The 24,058-nt window shown below is 39.9% G+C and overlaps 1 protein-coding gene across 2 annotated transcripts in view; it reads left to right on the top strand.

Annotated features, from left to right (window-relative positions):
• The first annotated feature begins 342 nt into the window (after positions 1–342).
• RBMS1 (RNA binding motif single stranded interacting protein 1) overlaps positions 343–24,058 on the top strand; it is a 190,388-nt gene continuing 166,672 nt past the window's right edge. For both annotated transcript variants that reach the window (XM_024203134.3, XM_024203055.3), the window contains exon 1: positions 343–636. In XM_024203134.3, the coding sequence (XP_024058902.1) occupies positions 562–636 (75 nt within the window). In that variant the 5' untranslated portion in view covers positions 343–561. The remainder of the gene's footprint in view (positions 637–24,058) is intronic.

Below are 24,058 nucleotides of genomic sequence, written 5' to 3'. Positions count from 1 at the left end.
GAATATGGAGTCCTTCCTACCCAGGAGCGTTATCGCCGAATGACTTTTCCAGGGTTAGAACCGCTCTTGCCCTGATCCTAGATCACTTGTCGGCTGCAGCCTGCGCCTGGCAGCCAGCATCCTTGCCCAGCTCCTGCGGCTCCCTAATGCCAATAAGTCCTGAGTGGTTAAACTCCAGCCCACACCTCGAGCCCAGCTGGGCCTAAGCACCGCCCCTGGCCCCCCTTCCCTCCCCTCCCTCGGCTGCCTGGCACCAAGCGCTGCCGCGGCTGCAGTTCACACTTGTATTGATCGCTTCCCAGTGCGCCGGGCCGTCGGAACCGGGCTGGCGCTGCTGCTGGGCAGGGACTTGAGGAAACTTGTGGGGGGAGGAGAGAGCGAGCCTGTGTTGGGGGCGCGCCGCGGTCTCTCCCTGCTGCTGCTGGGAGGAGGAGGAGGAAGGTTTGGGCTCCGCTGAGGAGGAGAAGCAGCAGCAGCCAGAAAGGAAGCGGCAGGAGCGAGGCATTTGGAGCCCCCTAAAGTGCCCCCCGCCCCTGCACTGCAGGCGACATTTCCAGCTTCATGGGCAAAGTGTGGAAACAGCAGATGTACCCCCAGTACACCACCTACTACTACCCCCAGTATCTGCAGGCTAAGGTACGGTACCGGCGGCCGGGCTGGGCTGGGCGGCAGCTGTACTTGCTGAACGTTGCTAACTATAGCCCGAGGCCGGGAGGGGGCTACGGCGGGGGACGGGATCGGGTTACACACGCAGACTCAGACAGGAAAGAGCCTGCAGCCCCTTCCTGCCTCTGCCACCGCTGCTCCTGTCCCTCCAGCCGGGGTGAGGGGGAGCGGAGCGGAGCGGGGCGGGGGCTGGGCTCGCTGCAGGCTGCACAGCTGCCTTCTCCTCCTCTCCCCACCCACACCGTGCTGTCCCTCCTCGCCCAACTCTGCCTTTCCCTCTCCGCCGCTCCCTTCCCTCCCGGGGTTCCCCCCGCCCCATCCTCCTTCTCCTCCCAGGGATCAGTGGCGTGTCTCCTCCTTCTGAGCCGTGTCCTCAATACCCCTCCCCGTTAAATAGAGATCAGGGCTGCGAAGGGCATTTCTGTGCCCTTGTGGGGCTTTATTGGGCAGCTCCTAGGATTTGGTGTCGCCTCCGTCCGCTGTTACACCTTCATTTTAAGCAAAAAACGGAGCCGAAGTTTAACGCCCAGCGCCCAGGCTGCTGCTCTCCATTGTATCTGCTTTGTAACTTTCAACTGGGAGGGAGGGTGCTTTCAGCTCAGCTGCTGGATCTCATTTTTTAAAAAAAAAAGTGTGTTTAAATGTAATATACTCGCTAGGCTGGTTTCACCCACACATTAGTTTTCCTTGTCTGTTTGGTTACACCTTCAAAAATCATTTTTCACAATTGCTGAACTCCTGAATTTAAAGAAAATGTCAAAATCAAACTTCTGCCTTTAATGTTGTGGCCAGTGAGCTGCTGATTGCAGATAAACGGTTGTTTAGTTGGTTTTTGTTAATTTGGGTGGATTTGAAGTCTCTTTCCACCCTTTTTTGGAGCCTGTAAGGGCCGACAGTCCCACTGCTCTAGAAGCATCAAGCTGCAAATTGGCAAATGCAGAGGTGGTTGCATCAGCTGTCTGGAACATTTAGCATAAGCCTCTTCAACCACCAATGTCACTCCTCACAAATCACAACAGGTCATGTGTGGATACAGTGTGTGAACTTTCTTGTGCAGGTTATAATCAAGCTTTGCTTGCTAGTGAAAATATATCTGGCTTTGTGGCACTTGCAGAACAATCTTCTCGTAAATTGTGAACTTGATCAAATGGCTTGTTTATTGTACCCCCTGTTTTAAAGTAAAATATGAATTACAGTATTTGGCTGAAAAATAAAGTTTGACAATCATGAGAGAGTTTAAAAGTCAACAATGATAAGGCATTGAAATGCATTTAATTGTAGACCGAAACAGATAGGAATATTATGGTGAAAGACATTTAAATGATATTGAATTACTAATTTTCTCTCAAATGTGTAATCCGCATTTTCAAAGATATGAAAGTGAAGACTACTTTGTGTAAATAGTATTGTAGTTTAAAGAAATACTGTGGAATAATCAATCAACTACTTTTTAGATGCCATGTATGCTTTAATGTATCTTTTAAAAATAATGCAGCATTGCATGCCTAAAGAGCAGCCTGCTGTATCATTCAACACTGAGCTGGATGAATAATAAATAAATACACTCAGGTGAAAAAAACATTTTTATACTGGAACATTCACCTTAGTGATTTTTATGTGCCATTAGTAAGTTAGAAACAAAGTACATAACATTTAATATAGGTAATGCAATGCCACTTTCTTTGTTTTTTGTTTTTGGCCTGTAAATAATTGAAGAGGATACCCTAATTACAAGTGCAAGCTATTGTAATTTATGATTCTAGAAATCTGTGAGCCTATGAAATAGCTTTAAGGACCATCTTCTAAAAGTGTGCTTCCTGTATAAGTTTTTAATATTGATTTGTGTTGCAGTCAATGACATCTTCAAAACATATCTTGCAGTCTTTGCTATAAAATTACTCCGACTGAAATCACATTACTCCTCATCTTTTTTTCAGCTGAGTGGAACCCACATCCATTTGACCTACATACATGAAATCACAGATTTGGTGATTAAATCCAAATTTCCTGTGTTTGAGATGTCCTGGGTTTAAAAAAAAGAAAATTGTAGTTCCTTACAATAAATAAAAAGGCGGATAACTGTATGCCTCAGTATGCATAATTCAGCTGATGTAAGCCAGTTTCTCTTCATAAATCTGATCTGAAAGTGTAGAAAAATTACTTTAATTCACAAAATTCAATTGCACTATTGTTTAGATCAGAAACAGACTGTCACCTAATATGTTTACATTCTCTAGTAATTGAAGTAAAATGTCTGTGGTCTTCATTAAACAACAATTGCAACTGTGCTGAACAGCATTTGCTAAAGCTGTAGCATGAGGGTGAGATATTACTCTTGTTAAAGGAATATACTCTCCTAAACCAGAGCTTTTTTGCTTCACATTTTGGCCAGATCTGAATAATAATGGCATAGACACTGATTAACAGATGAGCTGCAAATTTATAGTAGGAGATGGCTGGGACTGTTTTGAAGATGAATCTTTCCACAGAAGTATTAATTAGAAATTGCAAAAAATTTTAGTGGACCTGTAAGGTCGAATTTTCATATTGTAAAAGACTTTGCTTCAAAAATACATTATGCAATTAAAATGATCCAGTCTTTATATTTTTATTAACATCTCCATGGCCCTATTAATGAAATATTCAGTTTATTTTAGCAGTATACTCTGCTGAAATAGGGAGAAGGGAAATAGTTTGCTGTGATTCAGTGACCCCTCCAGATCCAGATGCTGAACACAGTAAAATAGATTATTGAGCCCATGGACTCCAAAAAATGTATAGAATAAACAATGAAAGAGAGAGTCCTGGCTTTAGCATGTAAAATAAATATTTGTGGCTATTTAAAAAAAGTTTGAAATTGTTCAAAATAGAAATTGAACAACATTCGGTGTCCTCTGAGGAGTAGCAGTATACATACAATCCAATGAGTTATATGATTTGACATGTCTACTTAGTCTTTTGTACTGTGTAATAAATGTGTGTTTATTTTGACAATTCCTGTATCACATTATGTGTGGTAGCTCAGAGATGCAATTTTTGAAGCATCATTGTGCAGAGTATCAACTCTTTGAAGTTTCTATATATCCCTGCATGTGTTGCAATAAATGAGACTATTTGTTTTTCACATTTCAATTACTTTTTTTTAATAAACTTTATTATTGAACTCTTAGGTTTCTAAGAGAGAGATTCTCAACTTTCAAATAAAAAAAAATTCAGCAAGTGTCTGTATTGTGGTAGTGCCCAGAGGATTCAGTCAAGATCAAAGCCCTATTGTGATAGGTGCTGTACAGAGACAATCCATTTTATTATGTCCGTTCATATCACAGCAATGGGCCAAATCCTGCTTACCTTACTCAAGTGAGAATTTTCATGAATACTGGTTTTACAATAAATATATATACAGTACATAGTTTTTAAAAATATATTCATGCTTTGTTTTCCCTTTGTTGAATATGAAGTGGGATTCAGGAAAATCTCAAAGGATGGTCTACCAACTAAATATCATAAGCAGATAGACAGCTTTCCTTACACTTTGCCATATTACATTCTAATTCTATTGACTGGTTTCCATTTTACAGTGGTGATTTGTTTATACAAAATTTATTGTCTGTGCATGAAGATATTCATTTCTTTGTGCTGCTTGACAATATTTCTTTAAAGATTTTATTAATCTTTATTTTTAATTTAGACAATGATTTTGTGGTGGTCTGTTTAGTTACCAAACACTTTACAGTAATTAATTAATACTATTTATATGATTATAGAATCATATTTCCTAAACGGTACAGTAATAAGCTACAACCTTTCATTTCTGAAAGGTTGTATCTCAGAATGAAGTTTTGTTGTAATATTTTGTAGCATGCTTCAGCTGGGTAATTTAATATCAGCAAAATTAACGTTGTAGCAACTATGAAAGGAACTAATATTTATAGAACTTAATGGTGCAGGTTTTATCCCTATGAAGTATTACTCTAACTTTAGAGGTAGTAGCAAAGATTGTAAATTGATGCAGAAAGCAGATACATTTCATTAGGTAAAATAATTTATTTTACAGGCTGATAGCCAAACTTAAAAGGGGAAATTAAAGTTTTACACAAGCCTCAATGACGATGAAAAAGCGAACAGAGAATTTATTGAAATGAATGTTTACATTGCTGTTAAAGCAGATATGAAATTGTCTTATGAAGTGACAAAGGACAGTCCTCATTTGTGTGTCAAACTAAGCAACATATTGCTGTGGAAGTGTCTAATGCAGCATGATATCTTGCTAGTACAAACATCTTCGCTACTTTATTCAGAGAGCTCTATACTCCACATAAATCTGTCATCCTTTTAAATGTACCATAAGACAGGGGTGAAAGTAAGATAAAAGACTTACCAGTATGGGGGCCTGGCGGGGTTGGGGGTCAGCTTGCCCCAGCCAGCCCTGCCACACTACCCAGGGCTCCGGCAGCGATTTAAAGGGCCCGAGGCTCCAGCTGCGGTAGCAGTGTCTGGGAGCCCCAGACCCTTTTAAATCTCTGGGCTCTGGGGCAGCTGCCCCTTTTGTTCCTCTTCCCCTCCTCCCCCCCTACCCCTCCGTTGGTGGCCACTTCTTACCAGTATGCTGTACTGGCCCACTTTCAGCTCTGCCATAAAACTGCTAAAAAGTTTGTAATGGCTTGTGATCTTATTCCTGAGCTATGCAATAGAGACATTTAAAGATAAATTAAGAGGTTTTTCAAAATTGTGATATGTGACCATAGTCTGGTTTCTAATCAAAACTGAATCCCATTATTCTCTAAAAAGTTTAAGTTCAGATAACTTTAACTTCTGTTTTGTGCCCATTAATGTATTTGCCACATTTCACTACAATAAATTATTCCTAATTCTAAGTACACCTCTACCCCGATATAACGTGACCTGATAGAACACGAATCCGGATATAACGTGGTAAAGCAGTGCTCTGGGGCGTGGGGCTGCGCACTCCGGCGGCTCGAAGTAAGTTCGATATAACGCAGTTTCACCTATAACGCGGTAAGATTTTTTTGGCTCCCGAGGACAGCGTTATATCGGGGTAGAGGTGTAATTAGTCAGATTTATTCTACATGTATTATGATTCTGTGTAGTATCTCTACATACTAAATTTGTTCTGGCAAGTTAAATATTACAATAATATATGGAACTGTCTGTAGCCAGAGTAGTTTGCGAGATTTAATAGTCCTCTATCACACTGTGTGTATTAGCATTTTAAAACTTATTTTCATTTTTAATACTCTACACAGGAATAATCAACACAGAGGAGTAGAAATACCATGAGTTTTAACTTGTGAAATTTCATGCCATTCTTCCACAGAAGATAAAACTTCCCCCCACCGTTTCTCAATGGGAGAAGCTTGGACGTTCCTTTCTTTAACCTCTGGATTTCTCTTGAACTGAGAATCCACTGGAAGCCAGGGGCATCTCAGGCAGGCACATTGCTTCTGCACTCTGCCTGGTCCTGTTGGATGCATTGGCTTTTGGACAGCATGCTCTGGCAAGGGTTGTGCTTTTGTCATCTCGCACAAATGTAGCTGCCCAAAGAATCCCTTCAAGGAGGTTCCAAATTATGGAAGAGGAAGAAGTCTAAGTTACTACAGACTCCGTCTGTGTTTGGAGGGGGAAGAATCCAGCAGAGCCATGACAGCTACCTACCTCCTCCAACTCTGTGGAGTCCTCACAGAGACTTCTGCAGGGGGCAGAAGAAACATTCTGCAGAGGTGGCACTCTCTTTTTCCTGACTTCCCAGGCTTATGTCTGCAGGTTCAGGTTTCCCTCCACTCGAAAAATGACCCAGTTATTGCGCACACACACAGATAATCCCCCCCCCCCTTCCCTCCGCATATATCAGTTTGTTAAAAGTGTAAGGATATATTTGTGTTTGGTTTTTCAAACCAAAACATTTAGAGAGGGCAACCTCTACTCTTGTCCCAGTTAAATCTCCTTTTAGCTTTATGGCTTGTTTTGGTAGCTGACTATTAACAAGGAGCTGGAATAAAGCTGTGAGGCTAGTGCAGAAGTGTAACGATAAAGTGAGCGACTTCTTTCCAGTATGTATGAAAATGAAGGCCTGAGTCATCCCAGGCATAAGCTGGATTTGGCACTGTGATAGGACTAATTTAACAACTACAAACCAAATCCTGGTCCCTCTCTGTGAATCAGCTTTGCAATAGACTTAAATGGGACCATGATTTGGTGCTACCAGTCTTATGGGAAGGATGTGCCATTAAGCAGCAATGAGAAGCAGAGATACTCTTTTGCAAAGCTTTGAAAAATTTACCCAATGCCTGCTCCCCAAGGCTCAGCCTATTCACCAAGCTCAAAGACACTTCTGCCCCTAACCGCAACCCCTCCTGGGCCAGGCTTCTGTCTCCAGTCATGCCCCATCTGAGTATGGGTGTGGCAACTCACCCAGGGTAATCCTACTCCTAATGACAACGGTGGGTGACCCTGTCAGCCACCCTAACTGCAGCAGGAGCTGAGACATCCTAACTTCTCTAGCAGTGATGGCAGCCAGACTTGTCTCTGCAGAGTCAGGAAGACAGCACTTCATTGGTTATCATAACACCCACATGGCCTAGAAGCTCTTTTTTTTTTAATTATTATTATTATTATTTTTTAATGAAAGCTTAAATTCAGCGGAAGTTGATGGCTCTCACTCAGGAAAGATCCCTACTTACCCAAAGTGGAATTTCATGCCCTGCTCTTTGCCTTTTACAATAGGAAAGGTCAATAACAACCTTTTCAAATGTAATTTATATTTATATTTTTGGTGCTGGTCCAGCAGGTGGTCAGCACATCTCAGGATCAGGCCCTTAAATTGTTTCTCAAAACTACTGGGAACTTAAGTATACTTAAATAAAGAGAGAAAAGGAAATAATTTTTTTCCGAAGAGTTCTCATTGCCATAATAAACAGGTTTTTCATAGTTTTCAAGCTTGCCATGGCAGAGAGCATAAAAATGACTACAATATTGACTTGACTTTATAATAGTATTATGTTAAATCATTTTTCTATAAGAACTGTAAAAATGGATTAGTGGCAGTCTTAGACTCCATATCTAACTAATCAAATAGTGTCAAATCCATATCTGCTCCTCTCTCTTCTGGTTTTTAGCTGAAACAACATTCTTTGCTGCTTTCACAGTCATGAAGATATAAGATTGTCTACCTCCACAAATGTGGATGGGATAGAAAGCTATGATTTAATGCACATTTTCCCAAATATCCTCTTAGTAGAAACAAAGTGTGTCTTTCCTTTTAATAACCAGGGTGTATATGGTGAGAATTTTGGAATAATTTACTAATTGTTGTAGCAGGTTTGCAAATCATATTACAGAATAACATATGATCAACAGGAATCCTCATTCTATCAGCACAACATATGGTATGGTTATAATTTAGGGCTCTATCTGCCTCCACCTACCTTTGAGAGTCTCCTGGGTGAAATCAGTGGAGCAGAGGTCTCCAATTCAGGCAGTTGTAACAACAGAATTAACCATTTCCCCCCCAAAATAGGAAGATTGGAGAATAAATTCCCCTTGGAACACTGCTAATTTTTCAAAACCTAATCTAGGATTTCTGTTTCATTTCAACAATGTATAGGAAGCAATCTCTTATTAGACCAATAATGTGTGGAGTGAAACTATAGATTTTAGAATGGTAGTTCTCTGCTCCATTCCAGGAAAACGTTCAGAAAATCCCTCAACTGTAATCTTGACAGTTCCATTGATTCTTTTAAATTACCAAGTCATTTGTGAATAGTGTCTGGTCTTTTAGATATCCACAAATCCAGATTCTGTGGTGAAGCCACTGACTTTGCTTATGGTAGGAGACCACCATCTTTGCTGCCCCTCTTCTGCAATTAAAAACACCTTTTCCTGGGCCAGTGGGTTTTTATTCTTTCATAAGTCTGACATGATAGCAACTGCAGTACATGTCACTAAGTTCAGTAAGAGGAGCAATACCCCCTCTGCTAAAATTGCTTTGAAAATGTTTTAAAGCACAAGACTTGGAAGAAAAAAAACATTTGATTTTTTTGGAGCAATATTTATATACAGAGCCTGACTGTAGAATCCTTATTCACACTGGTAGGCACTTACCTTTGACTTCAGTGTGACTGTGTGTGTGAGCAGAGAATGCACAATTTGGCCCTGTGTGTTGCATGCTATCATGTATTATTTTAACCAAGTAAGTACTGTGGGAATTATATCAAATCATGTTATACAATCCATGGCTACACAATCTAACTTTATGAGATTAGGATGCATTCTACCTGGAATTGGAGTAGAAGGGCTTATTCTCTGAAAGTCATTGGGGGATAGAGGATTTTATACCTGGTAAGGCACTGTCAGTGTAAGACACAGGGTATTCTTATCAGTTCAGTCATGGGAACATGAGAGAATGAGCTCCATGGTTCAATAGGGTATGGTTTAAGATTGATGTCTGTACGGTACCATTTTCTACTGAAAGATGTGTGTCCCCAATTCAGTGTTTTCGGAATAATCTCACAAGCATCTTTTGATGATGAATTTATTGAGTATAAATAAAGTGCCCTGTATGTGGTAAAAAATGAAAGAACAAACAGACTAACATGACCCTTTGTTTAAGGGGATGGCCTCTATTTCCCTGGTTATTGAGGAGTTGGAGCCAGCCTCTTTCTCCCCATCCAGTGAAGGATGCTTCCATATGAGAAATACATTAAATAGATGTGCCAGTCTAGTCAGGTTTCGTGGTACCCTTTTCTCTACGGGAGGTTTGAAATGCAAATAGAGAAAATTAATTATCTATATGGTCAAATAGACCGTATGGAAGCATGTTTCCTGAACATGGAGCACAGACACGACCATGAAGTAAGATAGCCTTCTTAATCCTGAAGATGAAAATCATTATAAACAACTGTTAGAGGCCCAGGAAACCTGGTGAGCAGCACAGGAATGGGCTGAGGTAACATGGGTCCCCTGGAGAGAATCAATATAGAGGCCTTTGTACTTTTTGCAAGATTGTGAAAATGACACCAACTTTAAGTCCTGTTTTCTCTGATGGGGAAGTGGGGTTAGGGATTGCTTTAGGAAGTGGGGTTAGGGGCTAGTGTCTAGGGCCAGGATAGGAATAGTCATCAGTTGGAGGTGCCCCCTGATCTGAGAAGCTTTGTGGTAGACAATCCCAGCTCAATTAAGTTTCGATACAACAGAAATCCACCTGACTGAGATGCAGTGACAGAGGCCTGTGTTCAGAGGAGATTGAAATCAATATGGTATCGAGAACACTGTGGCTTCTGTTTTAATAGAGGCTAAACAAAGTCACAAGCAGGTAACTTTTATATGATGAGATAACTGGCTCTGTGGATGAGGGGAAAGCAGTGGATGTGTTATTCCTTGACTTTAGCAAAGCTTTTGATACAGTCTCCCACAGTATTCTTGCCGCCAAGTTAAAGAAGTATGGGCTGGATGAATGGACTGTAAGGTGGATAGAAAGCTGGCTAGATCGTCGGGCTCAACGGGTAGTGATCAATGGCTCCATGTCTAGTTGGCAGCCAGTTTCAAGCGGAGTGCTCCAAGGGTCGGTCCTGGGGCCGGTTTTGTTTAATATCTTTATTAATGATCTGGAGGATGGTGTGGACTGCACTCTCAGCGAGTTTGCAGATGACACTAAACTAGGAGGCGTGGTTGATACACTAGAGGGTAGGGATCGGATACAGAGGGACCTAGACAAATTAGAGGATTGGGCCAAAAAAAACCTGATGAGGTTCAACAAGGATAAGTGCAGAGTCCTGCACTTAGGACGGAAGAATCCCATGCACTGCTACAGACTAGGGACCGAATGGCTAGGTAGCAGTTCTGCAGAAAAGGACCTAGGGGTCACAGTGGACGAGAAGCTGGATATGAGTCAACAGTGTGCTCTTGTTGCCAAGAAGGCTAACGGCATTTTGGGCTGTATAAGTAGGGGCATTGCCAGCAGATCGAGGAACGTGATCGTTCCCCTTTATTCGACATTGGTGAGGCCTCATCTGGAATACTGTGTCCAGTTTTGGGCCCCACACTACAAGAAGGATGTGGAAAAATTGGAAAGAGTCCAGCGGAGGGCAACAAAAATGATTAGGGGTCTGGAACACATGACTTATGAGGAGAGGCTGAGGGAACTGGGATTGTTTAGTCTGCAGAAGAGAAGAATGAGGGGGGATTTGATAGCAGCCTTCAACTACCTGAAGGGGGGTTCCAAAGAGGATGGAGCTTGGCTGTTCTCAGTGGTGGCAGATGACAGAACAAGGAGCAATGGTCTCAAGTTGCAGTGGGGGAGGTCTAGGTTGGATATTAGGAAACACTATTTCACTAGGAGGGTGGTGAAGCACTGGAATGCGTTACCTAGGGAGGTGGTGGAGTCTCCTTCCTTGGAGGTTTTTAAGGCCCAGCTTGACAAAGCCCTGGCTGGGATGATTTAGTTGGGAATTGGTCCTGCTTTGAGCAGGGAGTTGGACTAGATGACCTCTTGAGGTCCCTTCCAACCCTGATATTCTATGAACAGACAGAAATATAATTTTAGGTTAGTTGGATATAAACTGGTGAAATACTCTCTTCTATATTTCTTCCTATGGACTTGTCTGGCCATGATACCCGTATTAATGGTGACATGATTAGTTACCAAAGGTTACTGTTCAGTTTTAAGAGGGCCCTTTAATCTATTTTTAGTGAAATTATTATGTTATATTGCATGTATAGTAGTCTTTTTTGAAAATTATTTTTGGCCAGGCCTGAGCATATGACAAAAATAAAAATCTATTCAAATTCATCCACCACCCTCCATTCTGCTATGGCATAGTCTGTCTATCTGTTAGACTACATGCAAAAGGCTACATGTTTATCTACATGCAAAGTTGCAGCAGTTTAACTAAAAGTGTGGTTGATTTATAATGGAGTTAAACTGGTGCAACAAGCTGTGTGGACACTCTTAAACTGATATAAACTTGGCTAATATAACTTTATCTTATGCTGATTAGGATCAGGTTTAAGCTAAATTGAAATAAGCCGCTCTTAAAGTGAAATAAGAGTGTCCATACAGGGTTTTGCATTGGTATAAAGAAATTTGGTTTAAAAACTGGTTTAAGTTAAATCAGTGCAACTTCAAGGCCTACGACAGAAAGAAAGGGAGAAATACAGAATCCGTTACAAACATATCAAAAGCATTATACCTAGGGTAGGAACTTACAGCCATATTTTGCCCTTTTTCCTCATACACAAATCCTATTGATGTTAATGGGACTTGAGTGAACTGAAGGCAAAATCCTGATCCTCTGAAAAAGATTTTGAGGTTGCGGTGGATAATCAACTGAATGTGAGTTCCCAGTGCGACACTGTGACTAAAAGGGCTTAATGCGAATCTTGGATGCCTAAATAGGGAAATCTTGAGTAGGGGTAGAGTGGTTATTTTACTTCTGTATTTGGCTCTGGTGTGACCGCTGCTAGAATATTGTGTGTCCACAATTCAGGAAGGATGTTGATAAATTGGAGAGGGTTCAGAGAAGAGCCAAGACAAGAATGATTAAAATATCAGAAAAGCTGTCTTAAAGTGAAAGATTTAAGGAGCTCAATTTGTTTAGCTTAACAAAGAGAAAGGGGTGGTGATTACAGTCTGTAAGTATTTGATAATGGACTCTTCAATCTAGCAGACAAAGGTATAACATGATCCAATGACTGGAAATTTAAGCTAGACACATTTGGACTGGAAATAAGGTGTATATTTTAAAAAGTGAGCATAATTAACCATTAGAACAATTTACCAGTGTTGTGGTGGAGTCTCCATCACTGTCAATTTTTAAGTCAAGATTGGATGTTTTTCTAAAAGCTATGCTCTAGGAATTATGTTGGGGGAGCTCTATGGCCTGTGTTATAAGGCAGGTCTGACTAGATGATCACAATGGTGTGGAATCTGTGCCAAGCCAGAGTAAATGGCCTTTGCTGTTGGAATTTCCATGGGGGTTGAGAACAGAATTCCCCTGTATCTCAGGCTGTGCAGCACCAGCACAATCTCTATAACAACCCATGGGCTGTAATAGCATCCTTAGCTCCTTCTTTCCCTCAGTTTGGAATATTTTGTTGAGTTGCATGTGAGGTGTTTTGGATTCTCACAGTTATGGCCCCACTGGCCACTTTCCCTCTGTACTACTGGCCTGTTCCACACTGCTGCCTCTCTGGTGAGAGTCTCCTGTCTGACAGAACCATGGGGTTTACTTGGCTGGGTTTATGGCTTCCCACATCCATGGGAGTGAGGCGGCATGAGCCGACCCTGAAAGAGGGCAGAATATAGCTCTTAGGTTGCCGGTATCTATTGAGTGAAGTTGTTTGTATGTAACTGAGAGCAGTATTTAGCCCACTGCATGCTATTAAACATTTTAAGTTCTTTGTTTAGGTATCTGAGCATCAAATGGTACAAACTATTCCAGCCACAGTAGAGTTATTGTTTCAATATTTGTGACTGAAGGGTGTTGAGGGAAATGGAACAAGCTGTCTTAATACATGCTGTGAGATTTTAAAAAATAGATACAATATTTCAGCTCTAAAGCCATCAAAAATGACCTACAAAGAAATAAATCAAATGAATGAGAATGGGACTTTTGGAGGCCTTGCAGCAAAATGTCACATCTAATTTTCCATTTTCAGCGTACTGTAATATTGATATTTTATTTCAATCAGGGTGGTAGTGGAGGAGGTTAGTACTTCAAATTATCAGTAGCTGCAGAATTAAAACAAGGGCATTAGTGACTCATTTGGAAAAGCAGTGGCTAAAACATTCTGTCTCTAAGAAAAAGCATTTAAGAGGGGGCATATGACATAAACTTTGAATTTCATGAATAATGTCTGTGACCTTCTGATTTCCACTTGGTAGCAGTACTGATTAATGACAAAAAGGCTTTTGATAAATGCAGAAGATTAGAGAAAAAAATTGATTGCATGGGAGCATTTGTTGGGGGACGTCTCTGTTAACAGGATCAGAGACTCTGATGTGCCTCATACAAGGTAGGTCTAATATCAGTATCATTGTTTTAAAAAGAGAGGATCTGAAGGTTTGTTGTCTTTCCTCCTTCTGTTTCATCACTGTGAACTCTTGGCATGGCATGTGCAGAATAAAGACATAAAAGGGATTCCCTTTTCTAGTGTATACAGTCTACAAATATGCAGATGGCATTTTACTAATGGTTTCAGACTCCATTCCTCATCCTCTTTGGGCCAATATCTGGGGTAAACTGTTTAAAATGTGAGTTTCTTCTGCTGGCACAACACTGCTGTGTTACAGTAAATAAATTATGGTTGAGACAGCAATTTCATTACGAGTTTGTTTTCAGGCACTTATAAACTAGAAAAACCACCCCTTTAGGCAGACATTTCCCATTCTTGTACTTGCACCAGAGGTGAATTTGTTAGGAAAGTTTGGTAAAATTATACAAAATTCTATACAAATAAAAGCAAAACAGCTGACGGGGGCTGGAGCCATAACTTTGGATTTCCTAATTTTGACTTTAAATGATCAACAATAATGTTACATTTATACAGTTTTTACACTCAATACCATGTTTGCTCAAAAGAACTAATGACCACAGTGTGAGTTCTTTATGTGCTATAACCCTGAATTATGGCCAGCTCATTTAAATGAATGATCTGATATGGTATGCTTGTGAAATTATTATTTATAAAAGATGCTGGATTGTTATCTGTGAATTCCATCATGGGTAACACGGATGGACACACATGGTAATTTTTACTACACTGCCTCACCCATGTGTTTGATCTCTGATCTAGAGGGAATACCTCTTGGATTGAAAAAATAGGTCATTTTCCAAGTTCATTCAAATCTTGGCCTTTCTGCTGAGACTGGTATCCAGTATCCCATTTATTTTGTAATTCCTTAGCCACAGAATCCACCCCCTGCTGTAGAATACTGTGCCAGAATCTAAGCTTTCAGTTTTTTGAAATAAATTGAATTTAGTATCAAAATAAATTTCAGATGCATTTTATTAAAACTTCCATTTTTAATTTACATGAGGTTGCTGCAGAATGTCCAGGCTGCACCAGATTACTGTTTATGCTAATCCAGGGATTTTAAATCAGAATTTAGATGCAACTTGCTATGGAGCACATGGGGCCTTGCTGATATCAAGGGTGCTAAATAGTGCCTCTTGTCCTGATTATTTCTGTCATGTGCACATAGCTGCCAGTGTCTGTGCAGCTCCATATGTAACATTTCTTGTGACATGGCAGAGGTAGGACATGAAGCTGTGCAAAACTGGGCAGCTGTGGCTGGAGTATGTGCTGGAGGGTGTCTGGGAATGAGAAGCTGCGGATGATGGCGTTGTTAACCCCTGTGGTTTTAATGTGAGGCTTGTGATCAGTATTTATAAGAGTAGCATGGGCAAGAAAGAAGAGGAAAGCAATGGGGGAAGGCTCCAAAAAGGTGCATGACAGGATTAGCCCAGCCTCCATTACATGTGTTCTCCTTGGGTGGCAGGTAAAACCATAGGCAACTTCTTGAAAGCCACATTCCATCCCTCCGTTGCTCTGGCAGTGGCTTCTTGCATCTAGCCACAGAAGTAGCTTGCATTTACAGGGCTGCAGGCTCAGGGATCAGCCTGCTAGCTCACATTTCTCTGCTCCCTTGGTATTCAGTTCATCGGGGGAGGTGCATTAAGTGGCCCATAAAGCTAAGAGTGGACCAGTCCTCAGTCTTACGTTGCCTTTTTAGATGGGAAAGAGGTGAGGGGAGAAAGGGAGAGAGCACAAAGCAGGAGAAAGGAAATGAATAAAAAGAAAATAAATATAAAAGAGGAAAATTGCTAGGGAAAAAAAGACAAAGGGAAAGAATCGGGCAGGAAAGGGAAGGAGAAAGAAAATGCACAGAATAAAGGAGAGAGAACGGCATCTGTCTGGAGATACCTCTAGCTGCCAGCTAGCCAAGGGGAGTTCCTGTTTCAATACAGAGAGGTTGGAAGCAGTGTTCTGTAGGAGCTCATGTTCTAGTCTCTAATAAAGTTCAGTCAGAGTGAAAGGCGTGATTTTTCCGAAAGAGCTGAGTTTTGCCTGGGCTGTTTAGCTGGTGGGCAGGACTGCTGTTGTGTGGGTTGTTCTGATAGGATTGTCAGAGTGGATAAGGTGCTTTGGAGGAAGGATGTGGGGGTTTATATTGGCAGTTCTGAGCTGCTCCAGCCATGCTGTGAGAAATTATCCATGCCACGGAGTTGTGTGACTTGGGTAATTCCTTGCTTGGAATTGAAGGTTACTATTTCTATTCATTTCCTGTAGTTTATTGCCAGGACTTTTCCATTTGTGTCTAGTGCCTGAGAATGGGGTGAATGTCAGGGATTTCCTGACAGAAGGAAGAGGAGAGGCTATAAAAAAAGATTCTGAACAAATGAAGCTTCCAAAAACTCTTAAAGTCACCCCCTTCCTCCCTTTTAAATACATATTTAGTTTTAGCTTTTCAAAAATTCACCCATCACAATGTCCCTGGGCATATGTACAAATCCAAATAAAAGAAAACATTAATATAGCAAAAACTAAACAAAATACACACCCACCTACCAGTCAGACTGTTAACATACCTCGTCAGGCACAAATGAGTAGACAGGTGAGCAGTGAAACAAGCATCTATCACAGCATGTATATTTCTAGAACAATATGTATATTAAATGTTGTATTGCAATTCAAAATGTGCAGCACATCAGCCAAAATATCAGTGACCTAAGCTTTATATTTTCATGTCCTCAAATTGTGTGCACATAGATATGTGCTTTCTTACATCAAAGTTTATATTACACCTCTACCCCGATATAACGCGGCCCAATATAACATGAATTCGGATATAACGCAGCGGGGGGGCGAGGGGGGAGGCTGCACACTCCCGGCGTATCAAAGTAAGTTCAATATAACGCGGTTTCACCTATAACGGGGTAAGATTTTTTGGCTCCTGAGGACAACGTTATATCAGGGTAGAGGTGTATTTATAGTTATACACCTCTCCTATTTGTACCATGCCAAAATACTTACCTGTCTTTCTTAAATCAATGTGAATTCAGCAGGCATGTGCCAGAGCATGTTATGCTGGTTATGTGTCGATAGCCAAGGAAATTCACAAGAAGTTTGCTTGAAAGGAAAAAAAGCCATCAATTGGATGGGTGGATCTGTTACTTGGAGTAGAAGCAATATCCCAGCTTCCTCCAGTGAGTGGATAGAAGAGCTGAATGCTTAGCTTAAAGGCTCAGTTATCCCTCCTATGGAGTGAACAGCAGGTCCAGCTGAAGATTTGGACTGCTGTGCACCACAGGTTAGCATCTTAGCATCTCATGACAAATACTGGATATAAAGGACATTATTTTATTATTGAAATGCCTGATTTTTTTTGAATTGTTGAGTGCTCTCCGCTCCCATTGTAGCCCATCGTGGGGGAGGCTGTCACCAAGAGGTCACATACAACTCACCTTTTTCTGGTGGTGGTCTGCCACAGGGGACCGTCATGACCCAAAAAGTGGATGCTGCTGTTTGGGAAAGAGGGTAGATGTGGGATGCAGTGATTCAGTGCATCTCTTCAGTAGCCTCTGACAGCAAGTGTCTTATGAATCCTGGCACATAAAGTATCCTTCCCTCTTACTTGTCAGAAAACCCTGAGGGTAAGTGTTGATGATAACATCACCTGTTCTCCTGCTAATTTCCCCCAGGTCTAGTATCTATTTCTAGTACAGGTTGCAGAGTTCTAATAGTTTTTATTTTTTGTTTTTGTTTTTAAATCTCTCACAGTACTGTTGATGCTGCTGATTGAAAATATGACAATGAATTAAAAAAAATCGTGACAGGCAGCCCTCTCTTCCACCTTCCTCAATAGCAATAATCCTTTGAGGTTAGAATTTGGTATCTAGTTCCTTTACTTTGACACCACTGACCCTTAGGTGATAGCCATACTACTGGTCTTTTGATGCCCAACTTCAGTAGCAGAAAGCATTGGTGAAAGGCCAGAGGTAGGAACTTTGTGCCTGCTACTTCTCCCATTCACTTCAGTGGGAGCAGCACTGGGCCCTAAAATGAATTATTGACATTGAAGCAAACTAAGTCACAACACAACTAAGGACGGCAAGGTGCAGTGTATTGCTGCTAATAACACTTGGGGCTTGTCTACTCTTGGAAATTTACTGAAATAGCTATTCTGGAATAATTCTGGTAAAGCTATTTCAGTAAATTCCCAAAAGTAGACAAGCCCTTTAGTTAATCAGATAGAGTGGGCCAAATTCATCCTTCCTGTAACCTCCATTGACTACATTATTCGGTAGTTAATATTTTTTTTCAATTTGTTTTTTGTTGTGTTGCTAAATCTGCTAATACAATGGAAAGGTAAATAAATAACTATACAATCTGTAAATATTCATTCACTCAAGTCACTGGGAACTTTGCCTGAGTACGGAACACATCATTGGACCCCAAATTTTTCTTGGGAATACAAATGAGATTCTTCATGCCCTTGTATTGTGCTTTTTTTTAAGTTATATTCAAAAGCTATATAACTACTTTTATTTGTAATTTCAATTTAAAAAGTTATAGTTTTATCATAAGAAACTCAGGCCTTATAATGAGAGAGCAAACCAGAAATAGGTTCCTTCATGTTACATACAAGTACAAATTTAAAGTTGTTAAATATATAATATACCACATACACAATGATCTTTTATGAGCTGTAATTAAAGTACTGTAATTATTGGAGCAGGAGACACATTCTGCCGTGTTACATCCATGCAAATCCACAGAGTATAATGAGGATGCATGAGAGTTCCAGAGAGTAGAATTTGATCCCAATATGAAGAAAGGACTCCATTTTGCTATGTGTCAAATTCTGTTTCAGATATACAAGTGCAGCTCCCATTGACTTCAAATGGAATTGTTTTGCATCCAAAGGCAGAATTTGGCCTTCTGTTTGAAAGCATAAGTTCTCTCCAATTACTACTTCATAAGGATGGAATGTATCCCATGACTGATATGTAGCTAAGAATTCATAATCAAATTATGCATTAGAAATAGTTGAAACAGATAATTCTTTTTGCAAAGAAACAGATCATTATGTAACTAATTAATGTTTTTCAGTTCTTTCAAGAAGGGCCAAAAGTTTAAACCAGTTAACTGTAAACACAGGTTAGCAGCCGGGAAGGGGATATATATTTGTGGTTTTTTTTAAATGTAAATATATTCATTTTCTGCTTATTCTACTTCTAATTAATTTTTTTGATAAGAAATTAGAAATTTTATTTTGTGTAGTTGGTTTAGCCTTTTTTGTTTTTTAGGTGGACTCTCCTGAGCATCCAAGTTTTTATTTTGCTGTTGATCAGGGAAGGTCTAAATTTGTGATGTTAAGTAACGCATTTCCAAACATACAGATAACTGTTCCTACAAGGAAGGAGAATTTGCCCCTAAATCCCCATTGGCATCTGCACAGAAGCATCTGCAGCCTTATCAAGTGAAATTTTCATATAAAAATAATCTACAACTGAAAAAAGTATGGCGTTATTGAACTTGGTTATCCACGTTCAGTGCCACTAAGATCAACAAGAATTGTATGAATTCATCTTCTCAATGGGTTAGGGAGTGTATCAGAGCAGCACTTGGTGCACATGGGGAAAGTGGAGCCATAGGTAGCTCTGTGCCCCTTTTACTTGCCTTCTGATCATGCAGGCTGCTACTGAATCAAGTCCTAGTATAAACTGGAGCTCTGGGTTGCAAGAACACGTTGTTCGCCAGCCGCTCTTTCTCTTGCCTTGACTCCTTCCAACCCCAGCCTATTCCAGAACTCTTCCTATCCCATGAGGGGAGGCAGAAGGGGAATTCTCAGCTGCTGCCACTGGATCAGCACAAAGAATTGCTGAGGATCTGGCCCAGTAACTTTATTTGAAGAGAGACAAAACGTTTTGGGATTTTTTCTCAAATGGTAAAGAGTATATTTGGAACTGGAATCAACAGCAAGGAAAATACTGTTGTTATTCCTATATCTCCTCCTCCATATATTTCAAATTAATAATTTTGTAACTGTCAAAGATTAAGCATGTGAAGAACTTTTTCTGCAAAGTAAACTCCAAACTAAAATAAAGAGATTTTTCTGTAATTTCTTTAGTATCTGAATACATTTATAAAATAATGCTTACTTTAAGCTATGGCAAATTGACAAGTTAAGTCTCTGTCCTGTCATATGTTCAGTGTGAACAGACCCCCTGTGACCATGCAGAACCTCCTGGGCTTCATTGGGTCATTGCGGGTATAAGGGTTGTTCATGCTGAGTGCTGCTAAAATCAGGGGGATTCTGTTCAGGGATGCACCTTTGTGGAATAGCTTGCAGGACTGGGGCCTAAGTGATTAGCTTGGCTCTTATATCAATTTTCACAATATTGAGCTCTTCTGTGCATGATCCCCCAAACACTTAATCATGTGAACAGTGCTTGGAACTATTTCTGTGAGTAAAAACTACTCACGTGATTAAAGTTTTGCAGGTTTAGACCTAAGTGCAACCTCTGTTTTACCTGTAATTCTATGGTGGCAGACTATACCAGGAAAGTTTATCTGTTATGTGAGACTGAATATTGTGTTGGTTGTTAGATATACATGTAAGAGGTTGAGGGCAAGCTGCAGAAATGGAGAAATTCATTATTTTATTTTGTTGTAAGACAGTTATGAAGAGCACATCTTGCAGTGTTTAGCACAGAAAAAGGCTTCTGCAGCTAAGAAGACTGGCATTTTATACCAGTTCTAAACAGTTATTTCTTTGGAGAAATTTCACTGCCCTGCTGGGATTTTCTTTCCTTTATGCACTAAATACAGAAGCAATTATATAATGGAAACTTGGAATGTGTAAGTGAGATCCTTTGGACAATAAGTGAACTTTCTTCTTATACAGAATTAAAGTTCAGGAATGTACTGTTCTTTGTCCTACAGTTTTCTGTCTACACACCCAATCTGCAGTTTCTAATAACTCACCACTCAGGGACTGCACATATTCTTGTATTTCTTGCCGCAGATGTATATTTTTGTAGTCAGAAGATTCCTTTACATTGAGAAAAATAACTTCATAGTGATTATAGATTATGATTAATGGTGCCAATTTCATATGGCTTATGTGGGAGAATACCTGTTAGAACTTGGCAGAGATATTTTCAGACTAACTATAAATTGTGAAAGCACTGAAGTATTTCTGATTGCACTCAAAATGTACATGCTGCATTTGCAGAATATGTGCATTCATTTTTATTTAGTGAAGCCATCATTTGTTAGCTTGTAATGAATATCTTCTCCAATGCAAAAGAGACAAGCAAGCCAAAGATAACAGAGCTTGTCTCTGTTCAGAAAAATGGCACCACATGAACAGAATATTAGGCTACGGCTATAAATGGCAGCTTGTCATGCTAAACAAGGAAACAGCCAACCCACTATGACGTCCCTAGCTGTGATCTAGCACAAGATAAACATAAAATCCTAAAGAAAAGGTAACTGTCACTTAAAGTTAAGTGTAAAAAGCACAAGCTTCATTATTGTGCTGATCCTGACAAACCTTATACAATGTTTACAATAAGCATTGGAGAGTTGCCTAGCACTGGAGTGTACACAATTAAACAGCAGTTGAACTGAGCTTTCATGTCTGCATACAGCTAAAAGACCTTCATTGTACTCATATGATAGTCATTCTTGGAACTTTTAACATAAACAAGAACAGAACACATTAATTTGTAATTTTATCCCATGATATCTGAGTGCATGGGGAACATAATTTTACATTTTGAACCTATGGAAACTAGAGACGAATTAGGTATACAATAATAAGGGCATAGAAAAACACAAACTCTCTTCTGACTTGTGGGTATTTGCATTTGTTTGCAACCATTGCTCGGTATTCAGCTAATCAGTTTATTGCAAAGTTAATTTTGATTCTTATCGTGCACCTTCACATCTGCAATAAATTAGGATCAACACATTGGTCCCTCCCTTGATACAGTTACTCAGAGATATCAAATGCAAATAGACTATAGATGGAAAAAACTAAAGGTATTTTTAAAGTGACGGGCAGATCAGTGTTTTTTAAAATTGGATTAAATTGAATTGAAATTTCAATTTGGTATGCCAATAATACAATAAATGTTTCAGAGCAGTTCATAATAACAGCAGAAATATAGTGACATAGGTAATTCTGTTTTTTCTATTAATTTTTTTTTTAAAGGATGATGAAACTTTGTGAAGGAGAATAAGTTTATAAATCTGTGAATCATTAAAGTTCTAAATGTGTTTCTAATTCTAAACTAATCTAATTTTTTTAAAACTAAGTGTCTGTTAAGAAATATAAGGACCATATTCTGCTACTTTTTTATGAAAAATTCCTGTTGATATTACTGGAAGTTCATGCATGGAATTATGGCAGTATATGGGTTTAAATTTGCAATATTTGAACTATCTAAATCTAGGGAAATTAATTAGATTGGGTGACATTTATGGTGGACTGTAAAAAGATTAACACCAATCATACTATCCTTCAAAGCATTCTGCTCCAAGTTTTCATTAGTATCTACAACTGATGGAGCACAGTTTGAAAGCATGAGAGTAACAGAAGGAATCCATGTGCCCAAAATACTCTACATACAGTTTGGGGTCAAATTCTGTCCTTAACTGAGCAGAATAACCATTTGGCCTGTGGTATTTTCTAGGAGTAGAAAAGGTAATTTCAGATAATCATTCAGCTATATTAGAATTAATTATTGTAGAAATAAAATATCAATTGAAATTGACATGTTTGAACTACCTTTTCTCTTTAGGTTCAGAGAGCCGTATAAGTAGAATGATAAATTGTAAATGCAAATCAATATAGTTATGTCATAATATCTGTAAAATGTTTTCTACACTGTAGTAGAGATGGTAGTAAGGGGAATAATAATCCAGTTTAGGCTGATAAGGATGCAGAATTGAGTTAAGTGTTCTTTGAAGGTTCGTTCATTCATTCTTTCTTTCTTTCCAGTTTTGAGAAAGTGCCATCTTGTATTTCAAAAATAAAATACTATTAATATGGAGAGCACAGGCTTGATAGTATTGTTGCTTAACACAGAGAACTGAGCTATAGTGCAGTTGGTGGAGGTGCTTTTCTGAAAATAGGAAAGTAAACAGAAATTCATTAGCAGTCTTGCAGCATATTTGCTAACGATGTTAGATGGAGCTCTCCCAAGCAGAACCATCAGGTGATCTTTATTATATGCATACATAATGACTTTAAGGCTGTTTAAAATATATTTTCTCAACCTATATTCACTGTTCTTTGAATTGGTTCTTTTTCCCCTGGATGGAGAGCAAGGTATCATCATTGTGCACCAACTGCTGCCATGTTGTATCCCACATAGTCTTTTTTAATAAGAGAATGCTCATTCAGTAACTAACAAATTCTTCCTTTCCAAAACAAGTAGGTCTTTCTACAGAGTTGGAGGTTCCAATAGAGCTAGCATTTAAAGTAAGACTGACATGCATTCGTACCCTAACTGTGTAAATTAAGCACCAGTAACTGTAAAATGTGAGTGGAATTCATATGTGTTGAGTGTAAAATAAGCTAAGTTCATACTGGGTGGGTGGGCGGGGACTGTTTTGCATAATATGCCTACACAGCTGAGGCCATCCATGGTTTGAGGCAGGGATCGTTATTCAGCTGTACAGAAACAGTCGCCTACTGGGCTGATGAGGTCAAAGAAGAATGTCTAAAGCTAACGGATCGGCTGTGATATGCTGCTGGTCATTACAGTGGAGGGTTGGCACCATGATGGAGTAGTAATAGCTGTGTCCACTGTGGATCATCAAGCTTTGCTAGCTCTATTAAAGAAATTTTTTTTTATTCTCTATTGTGTATCAGTAATGGCTGCTGGGAGGCCAGTGTTCTACACAATTATAAAACTCTGCATCCTGGGTAAATCCTGTTTCTTCCTCCATGGCCACAGAGGGCCCCCTGGCAGCTGCACCAATGATTTCCCTTGGCAATTCCATGGTGACTTCATATACAGCAAAGTGGGGGGAGGAATGGTATAGCTGTATGAGGGGTGGAAGCTTGCTGTAGCCACTCCTGCAGCCTCTGGGCAAGGAGGATTTCTATCCCCACCTCTGTGCACATCTCCCCAATGCTGAATGCTTAGGCTGGGTGCTGATGTGAGGATTTGGCCTGTCATGTAAGCTTCCTCAATGGAGCTTCTTGCCCCACTAGTTAAAGAGGAACTGAAGCAGCAACTCAAGCCTGAATTGGGACCTTGTAAACTACCAAACAGCAGCCAGTACCTATCAACTTCACTACTGCAGAGAGTCCCTCTTTCTATTGCCCTGATTCAGATTAGTGCATTTTAAAAGC

The sequence above is a fragment of the Terrapene carolina genome, unplaced genomic scaffold (genome assembly GCF_002925995.2).
Source record: "Terrapene carolina triunguis isolate 2854851 unplaced genomic scaffold, T_m_triunguis-2.0 Scaffold62, whole genome shotgun sequence".
Taxonomy (NCBI): Eukaryota; Metazoa; Chordata; order Testudines; family Emydidae; genus Terrapene; species Terrapene triunguis.
This window is presented reverse-complemented; position numbering and strand designations above follow the sequence as displayed.